The 19,799-nt window shown below is 38.1% G+C and overlaps 2 protein-coding genes across 2 annotated transcripts in view; both read right to left on the bottom strand.

Annotated features, from left to right (window-relative positions):
- LOC106089583 (glutamine--fructose-6-phosphate aminotransferase [isomerizing] 2) overlaps window positions 1-19,799 on the bottom strand; it is a 626,017-nt gene that overhangs the window by 510,837 nt on the left and 95,381 nt on the right. The window lies entirely within an intron of this gene.
- LOC106092156 (uncharacterized) overlaps window positions 1-19,799 on the bottom strand; it is a 153,205-nt gene that overhangs the window by 43,944 nt on the left and 89,462 nt on the right. The window contains exon 4 of the mRNA XM_059362831.1: window positions 1,013-1,232. Within this exon, the coding sequence (XP_059218814.1) occupies window positions 1,013-1,232 (220 nt within the window). The remainder of the gene's footprint in view (window positions 1-1,012; window positions 1,233-19,799) is intronic.

The raw sequence follows: 19,799 nt of genomic DNA, 5'->3' as shown, positions 1-19,799 counted from the left end.
CAAAATAAGTAACAGGCAACCAGGCAACAGGCAGAAAGCAGTGAAACCACTCCTCACCAGGACACCGGACATTTGCTTTCTGGACGATTCCTCCTTTGATACTTCACTTGCTGCTGTTGTACGAAGTTCCGCTGGCGCACACCAATAAGCCCAATCCAATCGGATTACCCACCCACACAGGGCTTGTCTAGTCCCTTTTCGACACCTTCCTCTCTTGTTCCGATCGTGGTAGGGGGACTTCCAGTCTCCTGCAATCCTCCAGGCTTTATAGATGTGGTCGATAGTTCCCCAGAAAAGTGTTCAGCAAAAACTGCTGAGTCACCTCCAGATTCCCTAACCCCACCGCTTCTGTAGATCTTCAGCTTTAACTTGCTGAATCCTTAGGACACAAGTCCATTAGACTCATTGAGGTTTGCGAGACAGCCGAAGTTTAGTACAAATGCTGCATGTCCCCGGTCGCCATCTGCCTCATCCAATCCATTATTTTAGTAGTTAGTATATATGCAATTTATATTAGCAAAGGGTAAATTTTAAATATTTTAATATATAAAATAAAACAAAAAATAAATAGTACATCTACAATTAAATGAATTATTTAATACAAATTGGTTAATACTGAACGTTATAGAAGCTGAGACTTTGCAAAAACTTGCACAGATGTATTAACATTCAGTTTGTATTAATACATCTGTTTATCATATGCATTGAATAAATCATAATTTAGTTGTATTTAGTTAACGTTGAACCACGTAACCACGTTCATTTGATGTAATTATATTTTAGATATGCATTAATTAAAAACGAATAAAAATGTCTTTAGCACTATATGAAGTTCAACTTTATTCAAAAGTAGTTTATTTCAACTCTACCATTGGCTCAGTTTTTTTTTTTGAGTGTATGAGAGATATTGTGCGTTCTTGTGTTTGTAGATGTGAAGGATTGAAATAACCCACGTTTGTTTTAGTTGATGCTGTAAATGAATATACATACATATGTACATATGTGTACTTACATGGACGGCACTTGTATGCAATCTCCACAATCTTCCTTCTCTTCGGGCACGGATCCATGCTGATGATGTTTGTGCTGACAGTTGTGCTGTGATAGGTGGTGGAGGAGCCGCTACTGTCGCCGACGCCACTGGCCCCCAGTCCATAGAATTGGGGGCGAGCATTGAATTTGCAATGCTTTTTCTTCTGGCATGCTTCAACAACTGTTTGCAACAACGAATACTTTGATTGTGTCGAAGAGTGTGTGTCATGAAACGATAAAAATTAAAAGAACAACAATTAATGTTAAGAACCATGGTCTCTTGTTTCTTTTCATGCAGTCATTCTGTCATGGCAGTCCCCATCACGGTGGCCTTTCCTCCCTCCCTTCTCTATGCGAATCCTCTTCAGTGAACATTTGCGAGCACCAATATTACATATTCATGGTGCTAGTAATGCTTGAATAAGCATATACAATATGCATGTATGACATTCGAGGGTATTTGTCTGAAACCTTGTGTAGGTTCACATGTGTGTGAATACACAAATAGAGATGTTCACATATGTGTGCAAGTTTTCGTTTGACAGCATCTCCTTTTTATTGCTATACATTCATACTTCTTTCACCCACAACTGTTTCTATTTGTATAAATAAAGCGAATGTGTACGATTGTTGGGCAAAAATTTGGTACCGACTGGGTTAGGTTGAAAAGAGGGTGCAGATATTCATCCGCCCCATGCCACCATGGACTTACACGTAAGCCAGTAATCGGCTTGTTGTGCGCTCTTAAAACTATAAAGTAAACTCTAAAAAGAAAATGCTGCACCGATTTTACATAAGTGTGCTCGTAGTCCTATGTGCCCCATTATACCAATAGCTATACTGATCTACTTCTAACTTCCTTTCAGAAAAAATTTTGCGTAATTCTATTTGTACGCAAGTTTGCTAATCATCGAAAAACAAGTAAAGGCTTTTAGTCCGGCCGGGCCGAATCTTATATACCCTCCACCATAGATCGCATTTGTCGAATTCTTAGCCCGGGATCACTTTCTAGACAAACGAAGGATAATGTATAAGAAGTGCTAAGGCTATTGGTCCAGGAAGCTGTACCAGGCTATAGACTGATTCAGATCATATTTGACACGTATGTTGAAGGTCATGGAAAAAGCTGTTGTACAAAATTTCGGATAAGAATTGCGCCCCCTAGTCGCTCAAGAAGTCACGATCCAAGATCGGTTTATATAGCAGCTATACGAAAATATGGACCGATATAGCCCATTTTCAATCCCAACCGGCCTGCACTAATAAGAAGTATTTGTGAAAAATTTGAAGCGCCAGGCTTTCTTCTCGAGAACTATTCTACATAAAAACATCGAGTGTCGTTTTATTTATCAGGAAACCGAATGTCGCCGTTGACCGACCTTAAGCAGAAAAGCGACGGTACTTTGAGTTATTCGTTAAATATTCGTGCTATTGCTAAATATGTTTAATACCATTTGGTATCAATTTAATACCAGGTGAAATAGGCTATTAAGAAATGACGTCGTCTTGTTTGTACTCGTGTCATCGCGGCAGAAGTGAAGTTTAGCTTTGTACTTAAAATATTGACGCCATTATAAAATATTTGTTTTAATTTCATAAGATGTTTTAATACGATTTGCTTTCAAAAAAACTTGTTAAAAAATACTCGGCAGCAGTAAAAATGGAAATATTAACAACACAAATGATGTTATCTATACCAAAAATATGAAAAAGTCTCTTATGTGGTAAACGATGTTAAGTTGGTGAAAACCACTTCTGGGAATCAATGGATATTGAATCATTTGCTATACATTATGAATCGAGGTTGATCACATTTTAACATTTGTAATTATTTGATTGTACTTATTTTCAACGGTTTTTTATACCTACCACCGAAGGATGGGGGTATATTAATTTTGTCATTCCGTTTGCAACTTATGGGAATATCCATTTCCGACCCTATAAAGTATATATATTCTTGAACAGCGTAAAAATCTAAGACGATCTAGACATGTCCGTTCGTCTGTCTGTTGAAATCCCGCTACAGTCTTTAAAAATAGAGATATTGAGCTGAAACTTTGCACAGATTCTTTTTTTTATCCATACGCAGGTTAAGTTCAAAGATAGGCTAAATTGGACTATATCTTGATATAGCCCAAATATAGACCGATCTGCCGATTTAGGCCCATAAAAGTCACATTTATTATCCGATTTTGCTGAAATTTGGGACAGTGAGTTTTTTGAGCCCTTCGACATCCTTCATTTATTTGGCCCGGATCGGTCCAGATGTGGTTATAGCTGGCATATAGACCGATTCTCCGATTAAGGGTCTTAGGTCAATAAAAGCCACAAATATTTTTTGATTTTGCTGAAATTTGGGACAATGAGTTGTGTTAGGCCCTTGGATATCCTCCGTCAATATGGCCAAGATCGGTCAGATTTAGATACAGCTGCCAAATAGACCGATCCGCCGATTAAGGGTCTTAGGCCCATGAAAACCACATTAATTATCCGATTTTGTTGAAATTTGGGACAGTGAGTTAGGTTGAGCCCTTCGACATCCTTCGTTTATTTGGCCCAGTTCGGCCCAGATGTGGTTATAGCTGCCATATAGACCCATTCTCCGATTTAGAGTCTTAGGCCCGTAAAAGCCACATTTATTATCCGAGTTTGCTGAAATTTGGGACAGTGATTTATCTTGGGCCCTTCGAAATTCTTCTGCAATTTTTCTCAGATCGGTCTAGATTTTGGGTTGCCCAAAAAGTAATTGCGGATTTTTTAAAAGAAAGTAAATGCATTTTTAATAAGACTTAGAATGAACTTTAATCAAATATACTTTTTTTACACTTTTTTTCTAAAGCAAGCTAAAAGTAACAGCTGATAACTGACAGAAGGAAGAATGCAATTACAGAATCACAAGCTGTGAAAAAACTTGTCAACGCCGACTATATGAAAAATCCGCAATTACTTTTTGGGCAACCCAATAGTTGCCATATAGACCGATCTCTCGATTTAAGGTCATGCGCCCATTAAAAGTGCACTTATTTTCCGATTTTGTCAAAATTTGGAACAGTGAGTTGTGTTAGGCCCTTCAACATGCTTCTTTAATTTGGCCCAGATCGGTCCAGATTTTGATATAGCTGTCATATAGACCGATCTCTCGATTTAAGGTTTTGGACCCATAAAGGGTGCATTTATTGGCCGATGTCGCCGAAGTTTGGGACAGTGAGTTATGTTAAGCCCCTCGACATATTTCTGCAATTTGGCTTAGATCGATCAAGCTTTGCATATAGCTGCCATATAGACCGATCTCTCGATTTAAGGTTTTGGACCCGTAAAAACGCATTTATTGTCCGATGTCGCCGAAATTTAGGAGAGTGAGTTATGTTAAACCCCTTGATATACCTCTGCAATATGGCACAGATTGGTCCAGATTTGGATAAAGCTGCCATATAGACCGATCCCTCGGTTTTAGGTTTTGGGGCCATAAAAAGCCTTGATGAAAGGTGGTTTATATATATATTCGAGGTGGTGGGTATCCAAAGTTGCCCCGTCCGAACTTAACGCCTTTTTACTTGTTTTTAGATTGTTTTTAGACACAATTGAACAATGACTTATAAGTGTTTGTTCCAAAACAGAACATATTTCGATATAGCTGCTATGGGGCATAAGGTATGCATTTTTCACCGGATTTTGACGAAATGTGGTTTACATATATATCCGAGGTGGAGGGTATCCAAGGTTCGGCCGGGCCGAACTTTACGCATTTTTACTTGGAAATTTACGTTTAATAATTTTTTTACAAACGTGATTGAATTAAAATGTTAAATGCATTTCAATTTCAGCAACTCTTAGTAACTCAGGCGTAAACTCGATAAGATTACTTATTTGTATACTTTTGCCGTTATTGCATTTTATTGAATATTTTATGTAGATATTTATATGTGGTGAAAAATTACCGATATTAAGGAACGTTGTCTTCTTTGCTTATGAAGGATTGCTTTTAATGCCATGTGTTCGATGTGAAATCATAGCGATAAAACTGCTTTATCTCACTAAAACGTCAAGATAAAATAATGAAATACCGGGTATTTGTGCTGCAAAACTTCACCATTTAATGATTACGGTTAATTTGAGTTTAATATGTTGATTTCGTAGTAAAGGCAGTTGCGCATCTTTAGTGAAATCTTCGGCTGAAGTCAAGACATTTATACCTTCAAAATAGTTGTGTAGACTAAAAGATGGCAAAAAACATCGATTCCTTACTTTGCCAGATTTTTTAAAATGTTTGGCTATTGAAGTACTTATGTGGAGGCGTGGCGCAATGGTAAGCATCTCTGCCTATGGACCGTTTACTTCTTCGGCGAAGCGTCATTTCACCCAAAACGACAATATGTCATATTGCCCAAACGATGTCAATGTTAGATGTTTTTGCACACTTTTGGCAGATATGACCGTCATTTGGGCACAATGAAATTTTTTTAAAACGAAATTTGCAACAGTGAGTTTTGGTAGACCCCCACACCTTTTTGTCGAATGTGGTCCAGATCGAATCATATTTGGATACAGCTGTCATATAGACCGATCTCCCGCAATAGAGAATTCTAAAACTAGGCCAACGTAACGCAGAGGTTAGCATGTCCGCCTATGACGCTGAACGCCTGGATTCGAATCATGGCTGGTACATCAGAACCATGGCGTGACTTTCGTTCATAAAAGTGAATTAAAAAAAAAAAAACAGATGATATCAGATCAACAACAAATGTTCATAGGTAAGGTAAGTTTATAGTGGCACTCTGCCATCAGTCTCACTTAGACGGTTTCGTTCATTGTGATATCACAGGAACAGGAAAAGGAAGATGCCTTCTAATTCCTACCTTTGAACCACCCAGATAGTTTCAAAAGCCCAGTAACGTGCGAACGTTCACAACCGCTAAATCAGACAAGCTCTAAAAGAAATGAGAATCTCAAGGAGTCCCGCCAGTGCGGGACACACACAGAGAAGATGTCCTATAATCTCTTATTTTTCGACGTCCTCACTGCTTCGGCAAAATTCGTTACTGGCAACTTTCAGTCTGCCAGCATGTTTTCTGTTCAAACAGTGACCTGTCATGACGGACACAATGACTGAGACGTCTGTTCTAGCCAATGACAGCAAAGCAGTAGACCTCTTCAAGTCTAGATTAGGCCACATAGTTTTATAATACTCACCGCCCCCTCTAATTGACCATCCATCGTTCGTTGTCCTTCTGTGGCCCGGCACCCAAATCAGGTGAATTTTAAACTGTTCAGCCACCTCGTTGAGAGAACTGCCACAGTCGAGGGCGGTTTTTGTGTTCAGAAATACGTTCTCCAGGGATTTAGTGGCTGCCTAGCTGTCTGAGAAGATGTGTATGCCAATTGAAGTTGTAACATTACGTTTTAGCCATTCCACCACTTTTTTAATTGCAAGGATCTCCGCTTGATACACACTGTATGCCAATCGAAGTTGTAACATTACGTTTCAGCCATTCCACCACTTTTTTAATTGCAAGGATCTCGATATGCCCAGTCCAAGTTCTTCAGAGTACACCCAAAGCCCAGCTAGTGATCTAAATAGTTTGAAACCATCCGTAGAAGAAGAAGAAGAATGAGTCCTATCAGGAATGGTGATACAGTATTTTTATCAAAAAGTGGCTCAGGTAGGGTGTAATCCACACTGCCTGGAACATCGGATATTGTATCAAGGATTACACGGTGTCTGTAGCCGCCAGATGACCTATGAGAAAGTTCCCTTAACTTCACGGCAGTGGTCGCTGCAATTTGGTTAACCACAATGTCCAGAGGCATAAGTTGTAGCACTAAATGCAGTGCATCATATGGTGTCGTCGTCAGTGCGGCTGTGATGCACAAACAAGTCATCGTTTGGATCCGATTAAGTATTGAGCATTAGGTGGACGTTTGAAGAGCCTACCACCAGACCACAACACTATGTTGCATTTTTGGACTGACAACTGACCACTTTCGGTAGCCCACTTTGCTGTTGCACGTAGAGCTTCCTGAAGTTTATCTCTTAGAGTATTTGGAAACTTTTTTCTAACCGCAATTGCCACGTCATCAGCATACCACTTTTACGCCATTATCATCCAGAGGCAGTAATATATTGTTAATGGCTATATTCCAAAGTAGAGGAGACAATACTCCTCCTTGAGGAGTTCCTCTGCTGACCCATCTTTTTAGATCCACAGATCCCAAGCCTGCCGTAATGCTTCTTTTGATAAGTAAGTTATTAATAAACTTTCTAACGATAGAGTTGATGCCTACAAACTCCAACTCCTTCATGATTGATGTCGGTTTTACATTATTGAAAGCACCTTCAAAGTCAAGAAATGCTACCATTGTACATTCCTTGACAGCGAGAGAACCCTCTATGTAGCCGACTAGGTCGTGAAGGGCTATTTCAGTGGATTTGCTTTTATTATATGCATGCTGCCGCCGCGAGTTTGAATTTAAAAAAAAACAAAATTAAATGCAAAAGTATACAAAAAAATAAAAACCTTATTTTATCCAAAAAAAATGTTAGGATTCACTTGGAAAAGATAATAGATACACTTATCAAACCGCTGGAATTACTTTTGTCTTCTTTATGTCATTTAACATACAAGAGGAAAGAAACAGAAATGGTTACTACTCATTCACAAGCGCAGTTGCAATATTCTTCTCATAAATTAAAGCATTAGCTCCAAAATGGCGGACGCAGTGCAAAGGTTAGCATGTCCGCATATGACGCTGAACGCGTGGATTCGAATCCTGGCGAGACATCAGCAAAAGTTATCAGCGATAGTTATCCCCTCCTAATGCTGGCGACATTTGTGATGAGAAAAATTACTAAAACGTCCACGACATTCTTTTTTTCTTTCTGTTGATCTGATCGGTAATAATAATTCTAGACTTTAGTAGAAAAGGCGTCAAAGTTGACCAGTTTCCATTTCTCCTACCTCTATATAACTTTTAATCTAAAGAACCCATTTGCATGATTTAAGAATCTGGAGAAGAAGCTTGACATGGTCTAAAGAAAACTTGCATAAACTATCACGTCATTGAGTGCCACATACGAAATATAAATAGTTACAATACATTTTAAAATATCAAAACTTTGCCTTGGTTTGTTCAAGTGCCTTTTAAATAACTCTGTCAATTTTTAAGCTAAATTATGGAAACTTTATGCAATTGTATTCAAAAAACTAGTCAGACTTTAATTTGGATACTACAATAATTGAAATAGCAATTTAGAATCTTGTAAGATTTTCCTAACATAGGACAAAAGATTTGGATTTCCACATCTTTAAAAGTACATATCGGATAAAAGATTATATGGGAGTTATATTGATGTTGGTTTTTACTGCCTTAAAAGTGCATATCGGATGAAATATACACATTTGAGCTATATCTAAATTAGGACTGATTTAAATCTAAATCTAATCTGAATTTTATGAAATTTTGCACACATATGAAGACGTCAAATAAAGTACCTTACGCTAAATTTTGTAAAGATCGGACCAAAATTGTGGCTTTTACAGCCCTAAAAAGACAAATTGGATGAAAGATATATATGGGAGCTACATCTAAATCTGAACCGATTTTTATGAAATATTGCACATACATTGAGGCTTCATAAAAACGACACCACGCCAAATTTGGTAAAGATCGGATCGGTTTCTACAGCTTTAATAGTTCAAATCGGAAGAAAGATATATGGGGGCTATATCCAAATCTGAACCAATTTTTATGAAATATTAAGTGCTGTACCAGAACAGTCCCTGCCAAATTTTGTGCAGATCGGTTGAAAATTGTAGCTACTACGGCCATTTAAGTACAAACGGGCGATACATATATATAGGAGCTATATCTGAATCTGGACCGATTATTATGAAATTTTGCACACGTATGGAGACGACAAATAAAACACTCCATGCCAAATTTGTGAAAAATTGTGGCTTCTACAGCCTTAAACGGCCATATCGGATGAAATATTTATATGGGAGCTATATCCAAACATGGACCGATTTTCATGAAATTTTGCACACATTTGTAGACCTCAAATAAAATATCTAATGCCAAATTTTGTGAAGATCGGACGAAAATTGTGGCTTCTTCCGCCTTAAAAAGCCATACCGGATGAAAGATATATATGGGAGCTGCATCTAAATCTGAACCGATTTTTTCAAAATCAATAGCGTTTGTCCTTGGGCCAAGAAAGTGACATGTGTAATATTTCGTGAGAATCGGACAACAAATACGACCTGCACTTTGATTACAAGAATACATGGACTCACAGACGGACAGACGGACATGGCTAAATCGAATCAGAAAGTGATTCTGAGTCGATCCGTATACTTATCAATGGGTTTAGCTCTTCGCCTTCATAGGGTTGCAAACAAATCCACAGTGGTGGTGCAGGGTATAACAAGTAAAAGAGTGCTATGTTCGGCCGGGCCGAATCTTATATACCCTCCACCATGGAACGCATTTGTCGAGCTCTTTCCACAGTATCTCTTTTCAGGCAAACAAAGGATAAACAAAAAGAATTGCTATGTTATTGGAACAATATCAAACAATGATTCATGTCGGACCATAATTGAATTGAATGTTGAAGACCATAGTAGAAGTCATTGTGTAAAATTTTAGCCAAATCTTATAAGAATTGCGCACTTTAGGGGATGAAGAAGTAAAATAGGGAGAACGGTTTATAGGGGAGCTGCATTAGGCTATATACCGATTCATACCATATTCGACACGTATGTTAAATGTCATGAGAGAAGACATTGTACAAAATTTTAGCGAAATCGGATAATACTTTCACCCTTTAGAGGCTTAAGAAGAAATAACCACAGATCGGTTTATATGACAGCAATATCAGGTTATGAACCAATTCCAACTATTCTTAGCACAGTTATAAAAGTCATAACAAAAAACGTCATGCAAAATTTCAGCCAAATCGGATATGAATTGCTCCCTGCAGAGGCTTAAGAAGTCAAGACCCCAGATAGTTTTATATGGCAGCTATACCAGGATATGGACCGATTTGAACCATACTTAGCACATCAGTTGGAAGTCATAACAAAACACCTCATGCAAACTTGCAACTAAATCGGATAATAATTGTGCCCTCTAATGGCTCAAGAAGTCAAGACCCCAGATCGGCTTATATGGCAGATATATCAGGTTATGGACCGATAAAGCCCATTTACAATCCCAACCGACCTACACTAATAAGAAGTATTTCTGCAAAATTTCAAGCGGCTGGCTTAACTCCTTCGATTGTTAGTGTGTTTTCGACAGACAGACGGACGTATTGGCTAGATCGACTTAAAATGTCATGACGATCAGGAATATATATACTTTATGGGGTATTAGACGAATATTTCGAGGAGTTTCAAACAGAATGACGAAATTAGTATACCCCCATCCTATGGTGGAGGGTATAACAAGTAAAAAGTAGTTAAGTTCGGCCGGGCCGAACTTTGGATACCTACAACCTCGGTTATATATGCAAAACCACCTTCCGTCAAAATGCGGTGAAAAATGCATTCCTTATACCCCATAAAAGCTATATTGAAATATGTTCAGATTTGGACGAAATACTTGTAAGTATAAGCCATTGTTCCATTGTGGATAACAAAATATTGGTCTTTTTATTAGCTATATCCAAAAATAAACCGATCTGAACCATATACGACACGGATGTCGAAAAGCCTAACATAAGTCACTGTGTCATATTTCTGTTTAATCGGATTAAAAATGCGCCTTTTATGGGGCCAAGACTTTAAATCACGATATCGGCCTATATGGCAGCTATATCCAAATCTGGATCGATTTGAGCCAAATTGAAGAAGGATGTCGAAGGGCCTAACTCACTGTCATAAATTTCAGCAAAATCGGCTCATAAAAGCCACATTATCTTTAAGGGCCTAAGACCCTAAATCGGCGGATCGGTCCATATGGGGGCTATATAAATATATAGTCCGATATAGCCCATCTTCGAACTTAACCTGCTTATTGACAAAAAAAAAATCTGTGCAAAGTTTTAGCTCAATATCTATATTTTTAAGGACTGTAGCGTGATTTTAACAGACAGACGGACGGACATGGCTAGATCGTTTTAGATTTTTAGACTGATCAAGAAAATATATACTTTATAGGGTCGGAAATGGACATTTCGGTAAGTTGCAAACATAATGACAAAATGAATACAGCCCCATCCTTTGGTGGTGGGTATTATTAACGAGTATCATATCAATCTCTTCAGCAGTTTAAAAATGGAATCGTTTTCAATGTGAATAATAATTTTTGTTGGCAAAAATTTGCAAAATTGTCCACAAAACATACTCTTATATCCCTCATATTATCGTAAACTTTGGCTTTCCATTCCCATTACTTTCCATTTTCTTGAGGCGGAGGTATTTAAAACAGTTTTAAATGCTAACCTGATTCTTCTCGATATCAAACCACGCCGTTATCTTTGGACCAATATGGCCAATTTTTTACATAATTTTAAAAGTTTCGCACTGTCAAAAAGTTCCAATCATGGCATAACTCCCTTGAACAACAACTACCACAGTAAACATATATGAGCGCATTTATATTCGTTGTTTGTATGCCATGTTGTGGCTATGGAAATAAGAAAGGGTTTATAACAGAACATCCAAAAATTTTCTCGAATTTCCACACATTTAATAAATTGATTTATCCCTGTGAATGTCATAAATTGAATGATATTCGCAAAGGAGTAAGAAAGTGACGTGATGTGCTTCAATAAAAACATAGAAAAAGTAGGGGGAATTAAGGGATGTCGCATTCGTATTTAAAACTTGATTTATGTTAAAATTTGGGGGTAGTCCACAGCACATATGTTTTCAGGTGTGTGTCAATTGATGTTGTAAACGGCTTGACTTATTAAGCATATGGATTCAGTGGTTTCTATATTCCAATTTATGTATTGTCTACACCGGTCCAAAAGTTGATGTATATGTGTAAATCCCATATAAACCGAGCGTGAGCTTTTATTTCTTGAGCATGATCTGGATGGCGCAATTCTTAACCGATTTAACTAAAATTTGACTTGTGATGGAAGTTTTGATATTCTTTACGCAGGAATAAAACGTTTGGACTTATAAACAAATCTGTTTTATTCACAGTACATACATATATCGCCATGCACATTCCATTAAAGAATGGGGGATACTTTTCTCATATCATAGAGTGCAGTATTGTTCCAGTTTTAGCTCAATGATATGGGGCCTCCTTTTTTATGCTGAGTCCGAACGGCGAGCCGCTTAGCGAAATAACTTGTTGGATACCTTGCATATGTCGCAGACATTTGTAAGGTGACAACAAGTAAAAGCGTGCTAAGAAGAATCCTATATACCCTCCACATGGATAGCTTTTGTAGAGTTCTATGCGCGATATCTCTTTTTAGGCAAACAAAGAATATTGAATAAGAACTGTTATGCTATTGGAGCTATATCAAGTCATAGTCCGATTCGGACCATAAATGAACGCCGAACATTGAAGAAGTCATTGTGTAATATTTCAGTTCATTAGGATTAGAATTGCGCCTTGTAGGTGCTCAAGAAGTAAAATCGGGAGATCGGTTTATATGGGAGCTGTATCCAGCGATTGATCGACTCAGACCATATTAAACAGGTATGTTGAAGGTCTTGGGAGAAGCCGTTGTATAACATTTCTTCCAAATCGGATGAGAATTGCGACCTCTAGAGGCTTAAGAAGTCAAGATCTCAGATCAGTTTATATGGCAGCTATATCAGGGTATGCACTGATTGGCGTCATACTTAGCAAAGTTATTGGATGTCATAAAAAAACACCTCATACAAAATTTCTGACACATCGGATGAGAATTGCGCGCTCTTTGGCTCTAGAAGCCAAGATTCAAGATCTGTTTGTATGACAGCTATACTTAACACAGTTTTTGGAAGTGGTACCAAAACACTACGTGCAAAATTTCAGTCTAATCGGATAAGAATTGCGCCCTCTAGAGGCTCAAGAAGTCAAGACCCAAGATCGGTTTATATGGCAGCTATATCAAAACATGGACCAATTTGACTCATACTTAGCGCCACGTGCAAAATTTCAACCAAATCGGACGAGAATTGCGCCCTCTAGAGGCTCAAGAGGTCAAGACCCAAGATCGATTTATATGGCAGCTATATCAAAACATGGACCGATTTGGCCCACTTACAATCCCAACCGACCTACACTAATAAAAAGTATTTGTGCAAAATTTCAATAGCCTAGCTTTACTCCTAAGTTAGCGTGCTTTCGACAGACAGATGGACTGACATGGCTAGATCGACTTAAAATGACTTGACGATCACAAATATATATGTATGGGGTCTCAGACGCATATTTCGAGGTGTTACAAACAGAATGACGAAATTAGTTTACCCTTATCCTATGGTGGAGGGTATAAAAACAGGGAGTTGAGCCCAGGCGTTCTGCGTCATAGGCGGGCATGCTTGCATCTGGGCCAAGGTGGCCTTTTTTCATAGTACATTTGATTGAATATATATCTCCACTATGGTATGTTAGTCGTGAAGTCATCAACTTTTGATGTACAGTCAATTTCTTCATGGTAAAACTTTTCAGAACTTCGAGAAGATTCCAAAATACTTCTAACCCAAGCAATTTTTGTTTACAGCAAAAAAACGCTTCGTGGCATGAAAAGATGATTCGAGTGATTTGATTATCTCTTGTGACACTTCCGATAGCATAAGGAAAGCAACTGATCATAGTTGGATATATTCGAAAATTAACTTCACGAATCGTTTGGTACTTATACCTTACAGCAGTTCTGTGGTCCAGAGTACATTTGTTTGAACCACCTAGAAGAAAGAGAGATATACCCATTGGAAAGTATACTGGTCAACTCAGTATCTCTTTCTTATCCGATTTCACCATGCGCTTCTGTCCGTGCATGTTAATTTGTGTACAAATTACAAATACCACCTTTCAACCGATAATCTTCAAATATGAGTCATACGTTTTTTTGTAGCCTAGAGCGAAACTTATAGAAACTGAAAAAATCGGTTCACATTTGGATACAGATCCCATATGTATTTTCACCTGATTTAGACCAGTATTCAAATTTAATATGGTAATTTGTTAACCGATCCTCACGAAATTTGTCATGGGATTTAATAATGACTCGAATTACTGGTAAATTTCTTCGAAATCGATTCAAATTCAGATGAAGCTCTTAATACACATTTATACGTATAGCTCGATTGTCACTTCTAGAGCCTCTGGTCGTCACGAAGTTTGGCTCATAGCATTCTCTTAAAGCTGTTGATCGGTTCAGATTATGATGTGGCTACCATGTGTATGCATCGTTACACTTTACTCTTATAGATTTTACTTATTATTTACTCTTATAGAGCCGTTGTTGTTGCAATTTTGCACTGATTTGCCCCCTAATATTGTACTCGTTACAAATTCTTGTATTAATTAATCAGAAAGATCTTGCAATTGTATGGCAAATAATGTCCAATGTTGTTTACAAAATAAGTTTACTTGTAGAAATTTTCGTTTAAGGCCTATAGATCATCTTCTTGTGTGTAGATATATGTCGAATAGGATCTGAATCAGTCCATTAGCTGAAATAGCTGCCACAATGACCGCTAATCCGATTTGATATAGAGCAAGTGAAAGCCATAATTCTTATTCTATTTGACTGCATGTTGTTTTATTATTACATGGTAGCTGATATGAAGTCTTACCATTTCAAAAACCCACACATTGTTTGTGAGAAAATATTTTTTATTGATTCAAATGACAAAAATGTGTGAATTCTTAATTTACATGTACTTTTCGTGATAGTGACGAGTCTTGTCGGAACGTCCAAAGTCTACGATCGAAATGTTTGCGTCTTCACGGTATTTTCGTTGCCAAAAGTCATGCATTGACATATCCTAAGCGAAATTTTCGGTTTCTACATCGTTACCAAAAATTTTGTTTGCAAGTACGTAGCTTAAATTGAAATTGCTTTGTGCAACAGGGCGACATAATAGGCATTGGAGAATTTCACTTGCAACTTCGAATGAAAAATTATGTTTTTATCGCTTCATACAACATAAAATAAAGTTATTTGCAAATAAAAACGGTTAATTTCAGTCAGGGATTCGGAGTGGAGCAGGCCTATTTATACCGAAGCGAAGAGTTATTAATCTCAAAACCCGCCCCACTCTGCTAGAAAAGCTTTAAATACACATTTTTATGCCCTCCACCATAGGATGGGGTATTCTTATTTCGTCATTCTGTTTGTAACTACTCGTAATATTCGTCTGAGACCCCATAAAGTATATGTATTCTTGATCGTCATGATATTTTATGTCGATCTAGCCATGTCCGTCCGACCGTCCGTCTTATTAGAGTAGGTCAGTTTTGAGCCCTAAAAGGCCCAAATCTTATACGATTTCGCTGAAATTTTACACATAGACTTCTATTGTGTTCTCCAACACTCAATTCAATTAGCATAGCAATTCTTTTCTTATATCCTTTGTTTGTCTAAAAAGAGATACGGAGAAAGAACTCGACAAATGCGATCACTGGGGGAGATTCGGAACAGCCAAACTAAGCACGCTTTTACTTGTTTATCCTATATCGTGAGCTCAAACTTGAATCTGACAGCACTTATAAATATGAGAGACACATACCCACAGTTCCCACTAGGAATGTTCGTTGGCATTACAATTTCATTCACTTCAAAGTCACAAAAGTATTTGCCCATGATTTTTCTTCTTTTAATTGACTTTACATTGAACTAAAGCATTTCATAAATCGACGTTATATAAGCAAATAAAACATTTTAAATTAAATTAAACCTTTAAATAAATAAACAAAAAGTCTGAGGGAAAACATTCTGTGGACAATGTAATGGCATGGGCATGCATTGCATGTACATATGCTAATTAATCTTGAATTTATTGATTTTATGGAAGAACATGTGCATCTGTCCATATTGAAAATGGGCTACCGAAAGGCGGTTTTAATTTTTAACGGTATTCAAAATATACAGCTTTGGATGTTTGAACCTTGGCTTTGGTACATTATAAAACTCTACCTACACTATCCAGTCCGAAGATGATCAAAATTTATAGTATTGTAAAACAAATGCTATGTGAGTAATGGCGCAAAATATGCAGAGCTTTGATGGAAACCATGCCCACGACGTCGAATGATATTTGGACTAAAAAGGGATATGGTGCAATTTATTGAATACAAAATAGTTCAAGCTTCATGAAATGAAATCAGTTACAACAAGTAAAAGCGTGCTAAGTTCGGCCGGGCCGAATCTTATATACCCTCCACCATGGATCGCATTTGTCGAGTTCTTTTCCCGGCATCTCTTCTTAGGCAAAAAAGGATATAAGAAAAGAGTTGCTCTGCTATTAAAACGATATCAAGATATGGTCCGGTTAGGACCACAATTAAATTATATGTTGGAGACTTGTGTAAAATTTCAGCCAATTCGTATAAGAATTGCGTCCATTGGGGCTCACGAAGTAAAATAGAGAGAACGATTTATATGGGATCTGTATCGGGCTATAGAACGATTCAGACCATTATAAACACGTTTGTTGATGGTCATGAGAGGATCCGTCGTACAAAATTTCAGGCATATCGGATAATAATTGCGACCTCTAGGGGTCAAGAAGTCAAGATCCCAGATCGGTATATATGGCAGCTATATCAGGTTATCGACCGATTTCAACCATACTTGGCACAGTTGTTGGATATCATAACGAAATACTTCGTGCAAAAATTCATTCAAATCGGATAAGAATTGTGCCCTCTAGAGGCTCAAGAAGTCAAGACCCAAGATCGGTTTATATGGCAGCTATATCAGGTTATGGGCCGATTTGAACCATACTTGGCACAGTTGTTGGATATCATAACAAAACACGTCGTGCACAATTTCATTCTGATCGGATAAGAATTGTGCACGCTAGAGGCTCAAGAAGTCAAGACCCAAGATCGTTTTATATGGCAGCTATATCAGGTTATGGGCCGATTTGAACCATACTTGGCACAGTTGTTGGATATCATAACAAAACACGTCGTGCAAAATTTCATTCTGATCGGATAAGAATTGTGCACGCTAGAGGCTCAAGAAGTCAAGACCCAAGATCGGTTTATATGGCAGCTATATCAGGTTATGAACCGATTTGAACCTTATTTGACACAGTTGTTGAAAGTAAAAATAAAATACGTCATGCAAAATTTCAGCCAAATCGGATAGGAATTGCGCCCTCTAAAAGCTCAAGAAGTCAAATCCCCAGATCTGCTTATATGACAGCTATATCAGGTTATGAACCGATTTCAACCATACTTGGCACAGTTGTTGGATATCATAACGAAATACTTCGTGCAAAAATTCATTCAAATCGGATAAGAATTGTGCCCTCTAGAGGCTCAAGAAGTCAAGACCCAAGATCGGTTTATATGACAGCTATATCAGGTTATGGGCCGATTTGAACCATACTTGGCACAGTTGTTGGATATCATAACAAAACACGTCGTGCACAATTTCATTCTGATCGGATAAGAATTGTGCACGCTAGAGGCTCAAGAAGTCAAGACCCAAGATCGGTTTATATGGCAGCTATATCAGGTTATGGGCCGATTTGAACCATACTTGGCACAGTTGTTGGATATCATAGCAAAACACGTCATGCAAAATTTCATTCCAATCGGATAAGAATTGCGCACTCTAGAGGCTCAAGAAGTCAAGACCCAAGATCGGTGTACATGGCAGCTATATCAGGTTATGGAGCGATTTGAACCATATTTGGCACAGTTGTTGGATATAATAACAAAACACGACGTGCAAAATTTCATTCTGATCGGGTAAGAATTGCGCACGCTAGAGGCTCAAGAAGTCAAGACCCAAGTTCGGTTTATATGGCAGCTATATCAGGTTATGGACCGATTTGAACTATACTTGGCGCAGTTGTTGGATATCATAACAAAACACGTCGTGCAAAAATTCATTCCAATCGGATAAGAATTGCGCACTCTAGAGGCTCAAGAAGTCAAGACCCAAGATCGGTTTATATGGCAGCTATATCAAAACATGGACCGATATTGCCCATTTACAATACCAACCGACCTACACTAATAAGAAGTATTTGTGCAAAATTTCAAGCGGCTAGCTTTACTCCTTCGGAAGTTAGCGTGCTTTCGACAGACAGACGGACGGACGGACGGACAGACGGACGGACATGGCTAGATCGACATAAAATTTAACGACGATCAAGAATATATATACTTTATGGGGTCTCAGACGAATATTTCGAGTAGTTACAAACAGAATGACGAAATTAGTATACCCCCCATCTTATGGTGGAGGGTATAACAAGTAAAATCGCGTTCGGTAGGGCCGAGTCTTATATACCCGCCACCATGGATCGCGTGTGACAAGTGCTTTAAATGGCTCTTTCAAGAAGTCTAATCGGAAAATTGGCTTATGTGGCAGCTATATAAGGTTATGAACCGATTTAAATCACACTTGGCACAATTGTTGCAAGTCATACCAAAACACCACTTGCAATTTCAGCCAAATTGGAGTAGAATTCCTCCCTCTAGATGTCAAATCGGAGGAGCGGTTTATATGAAATCTATATAAAAACAAGACCTATCTTCATCTCAAATGTGGACACAAACCTCCCTGTGATGTCAACATCCGTTACAGGTAGTGAGCCAAAATATGCCACGAGTTCAACCAAGATACCAAGATGGTTAAGCTGCCATGAGACGAGGCATGAATTTGGCTGTGGATTCGTGGTTAGTCGGAAACTGATACACCTTATTTCCATATAAAGGCCAAATTCTTCAACATCAGGCTTATTTGCGACCAAGCCCCAAAGGAAGACAAGGAAATATTTTATACGAGCGAGAATATGAGCGTTCTTTTGCCCACGATATTACAATCGTTCTTGGAGATTTTAATGCAAAAATAGGAAAGGAAAATAAAGGAAAGTCGGAAAATTTAGCCTATACGAAGAAACTTCGGATAATCTATTGTGGCTAATAGACATCGCCGCGGCAAAGAATATGGTGTTTAACAGCACAATATTCCAACATCGAAGGATTCATGTGGCTGTCACGCTATCAAAACACAAAAAGTCAAATAGATCATGTTGTGATCAGGGCTGCGAAAGTCAAGTTTTTGAGGCCAGACTCGAAGTCGGAGTCGGACTATTGAACCGGAGTTGGAGTTTGGCCTGACTCCCAACAGCTCTATGATTCCGGGTTAATACTTAAGACCATCAGAAAAAAAAAATTCAGCGGTGGTTTTTCCCTCCTAATGCTGGCAACATTTGTGAGGTACTGTGCCATGTAAAACTTCTCTCCAAAGATGTATCGCACTGCGGCACGCCGTTCGGACTCGGCTATAAAAAGGAGGCCCTTATCACTGAGCTTAAAACTTGAATCGGGCTTCACTCATTGATATGTGAGAGTTTGCCCCTGTTCCTTAATGGAATGTTCAAATTTGCAATTTGCAATATACCAAACAAGTAAAAAGGCGTTAAGTTCGGCCGGGCTGAACTTTGGATACTCACCACCTCGGGAATATATGTGACCCACCTATAGTCAAAATCCGGTGACAAATGCATACCTTATGCCCCATAACAGCTATATCGAAATATGTTCCGATTTGGGCCAAATACTAATAAGTATAGTCATTGTTCAATTGTGTATAACAAAATATTGGTCTTTTTAGTAGCTAT

Source organism: Stomoxys calcitrans, chromosome 2 (assembly GCF_963082655.1).
Source record: "Stomoxys calcitrans chromosome 2, idStoCalc2.1, whole genome shotgun sequence".
Taxonomy (NCBI): Eukaryota; Metazoa; Arthropoda; class Insecta; order Diptera; family Muscidae; genus Stomoxys; species Stomoxys calcitrans.
The sequence above is the reverse complement of the archived record's forward strand: the minus strand, read 5'-3'. Positions and strand labels throughout refer to the sequence as shown.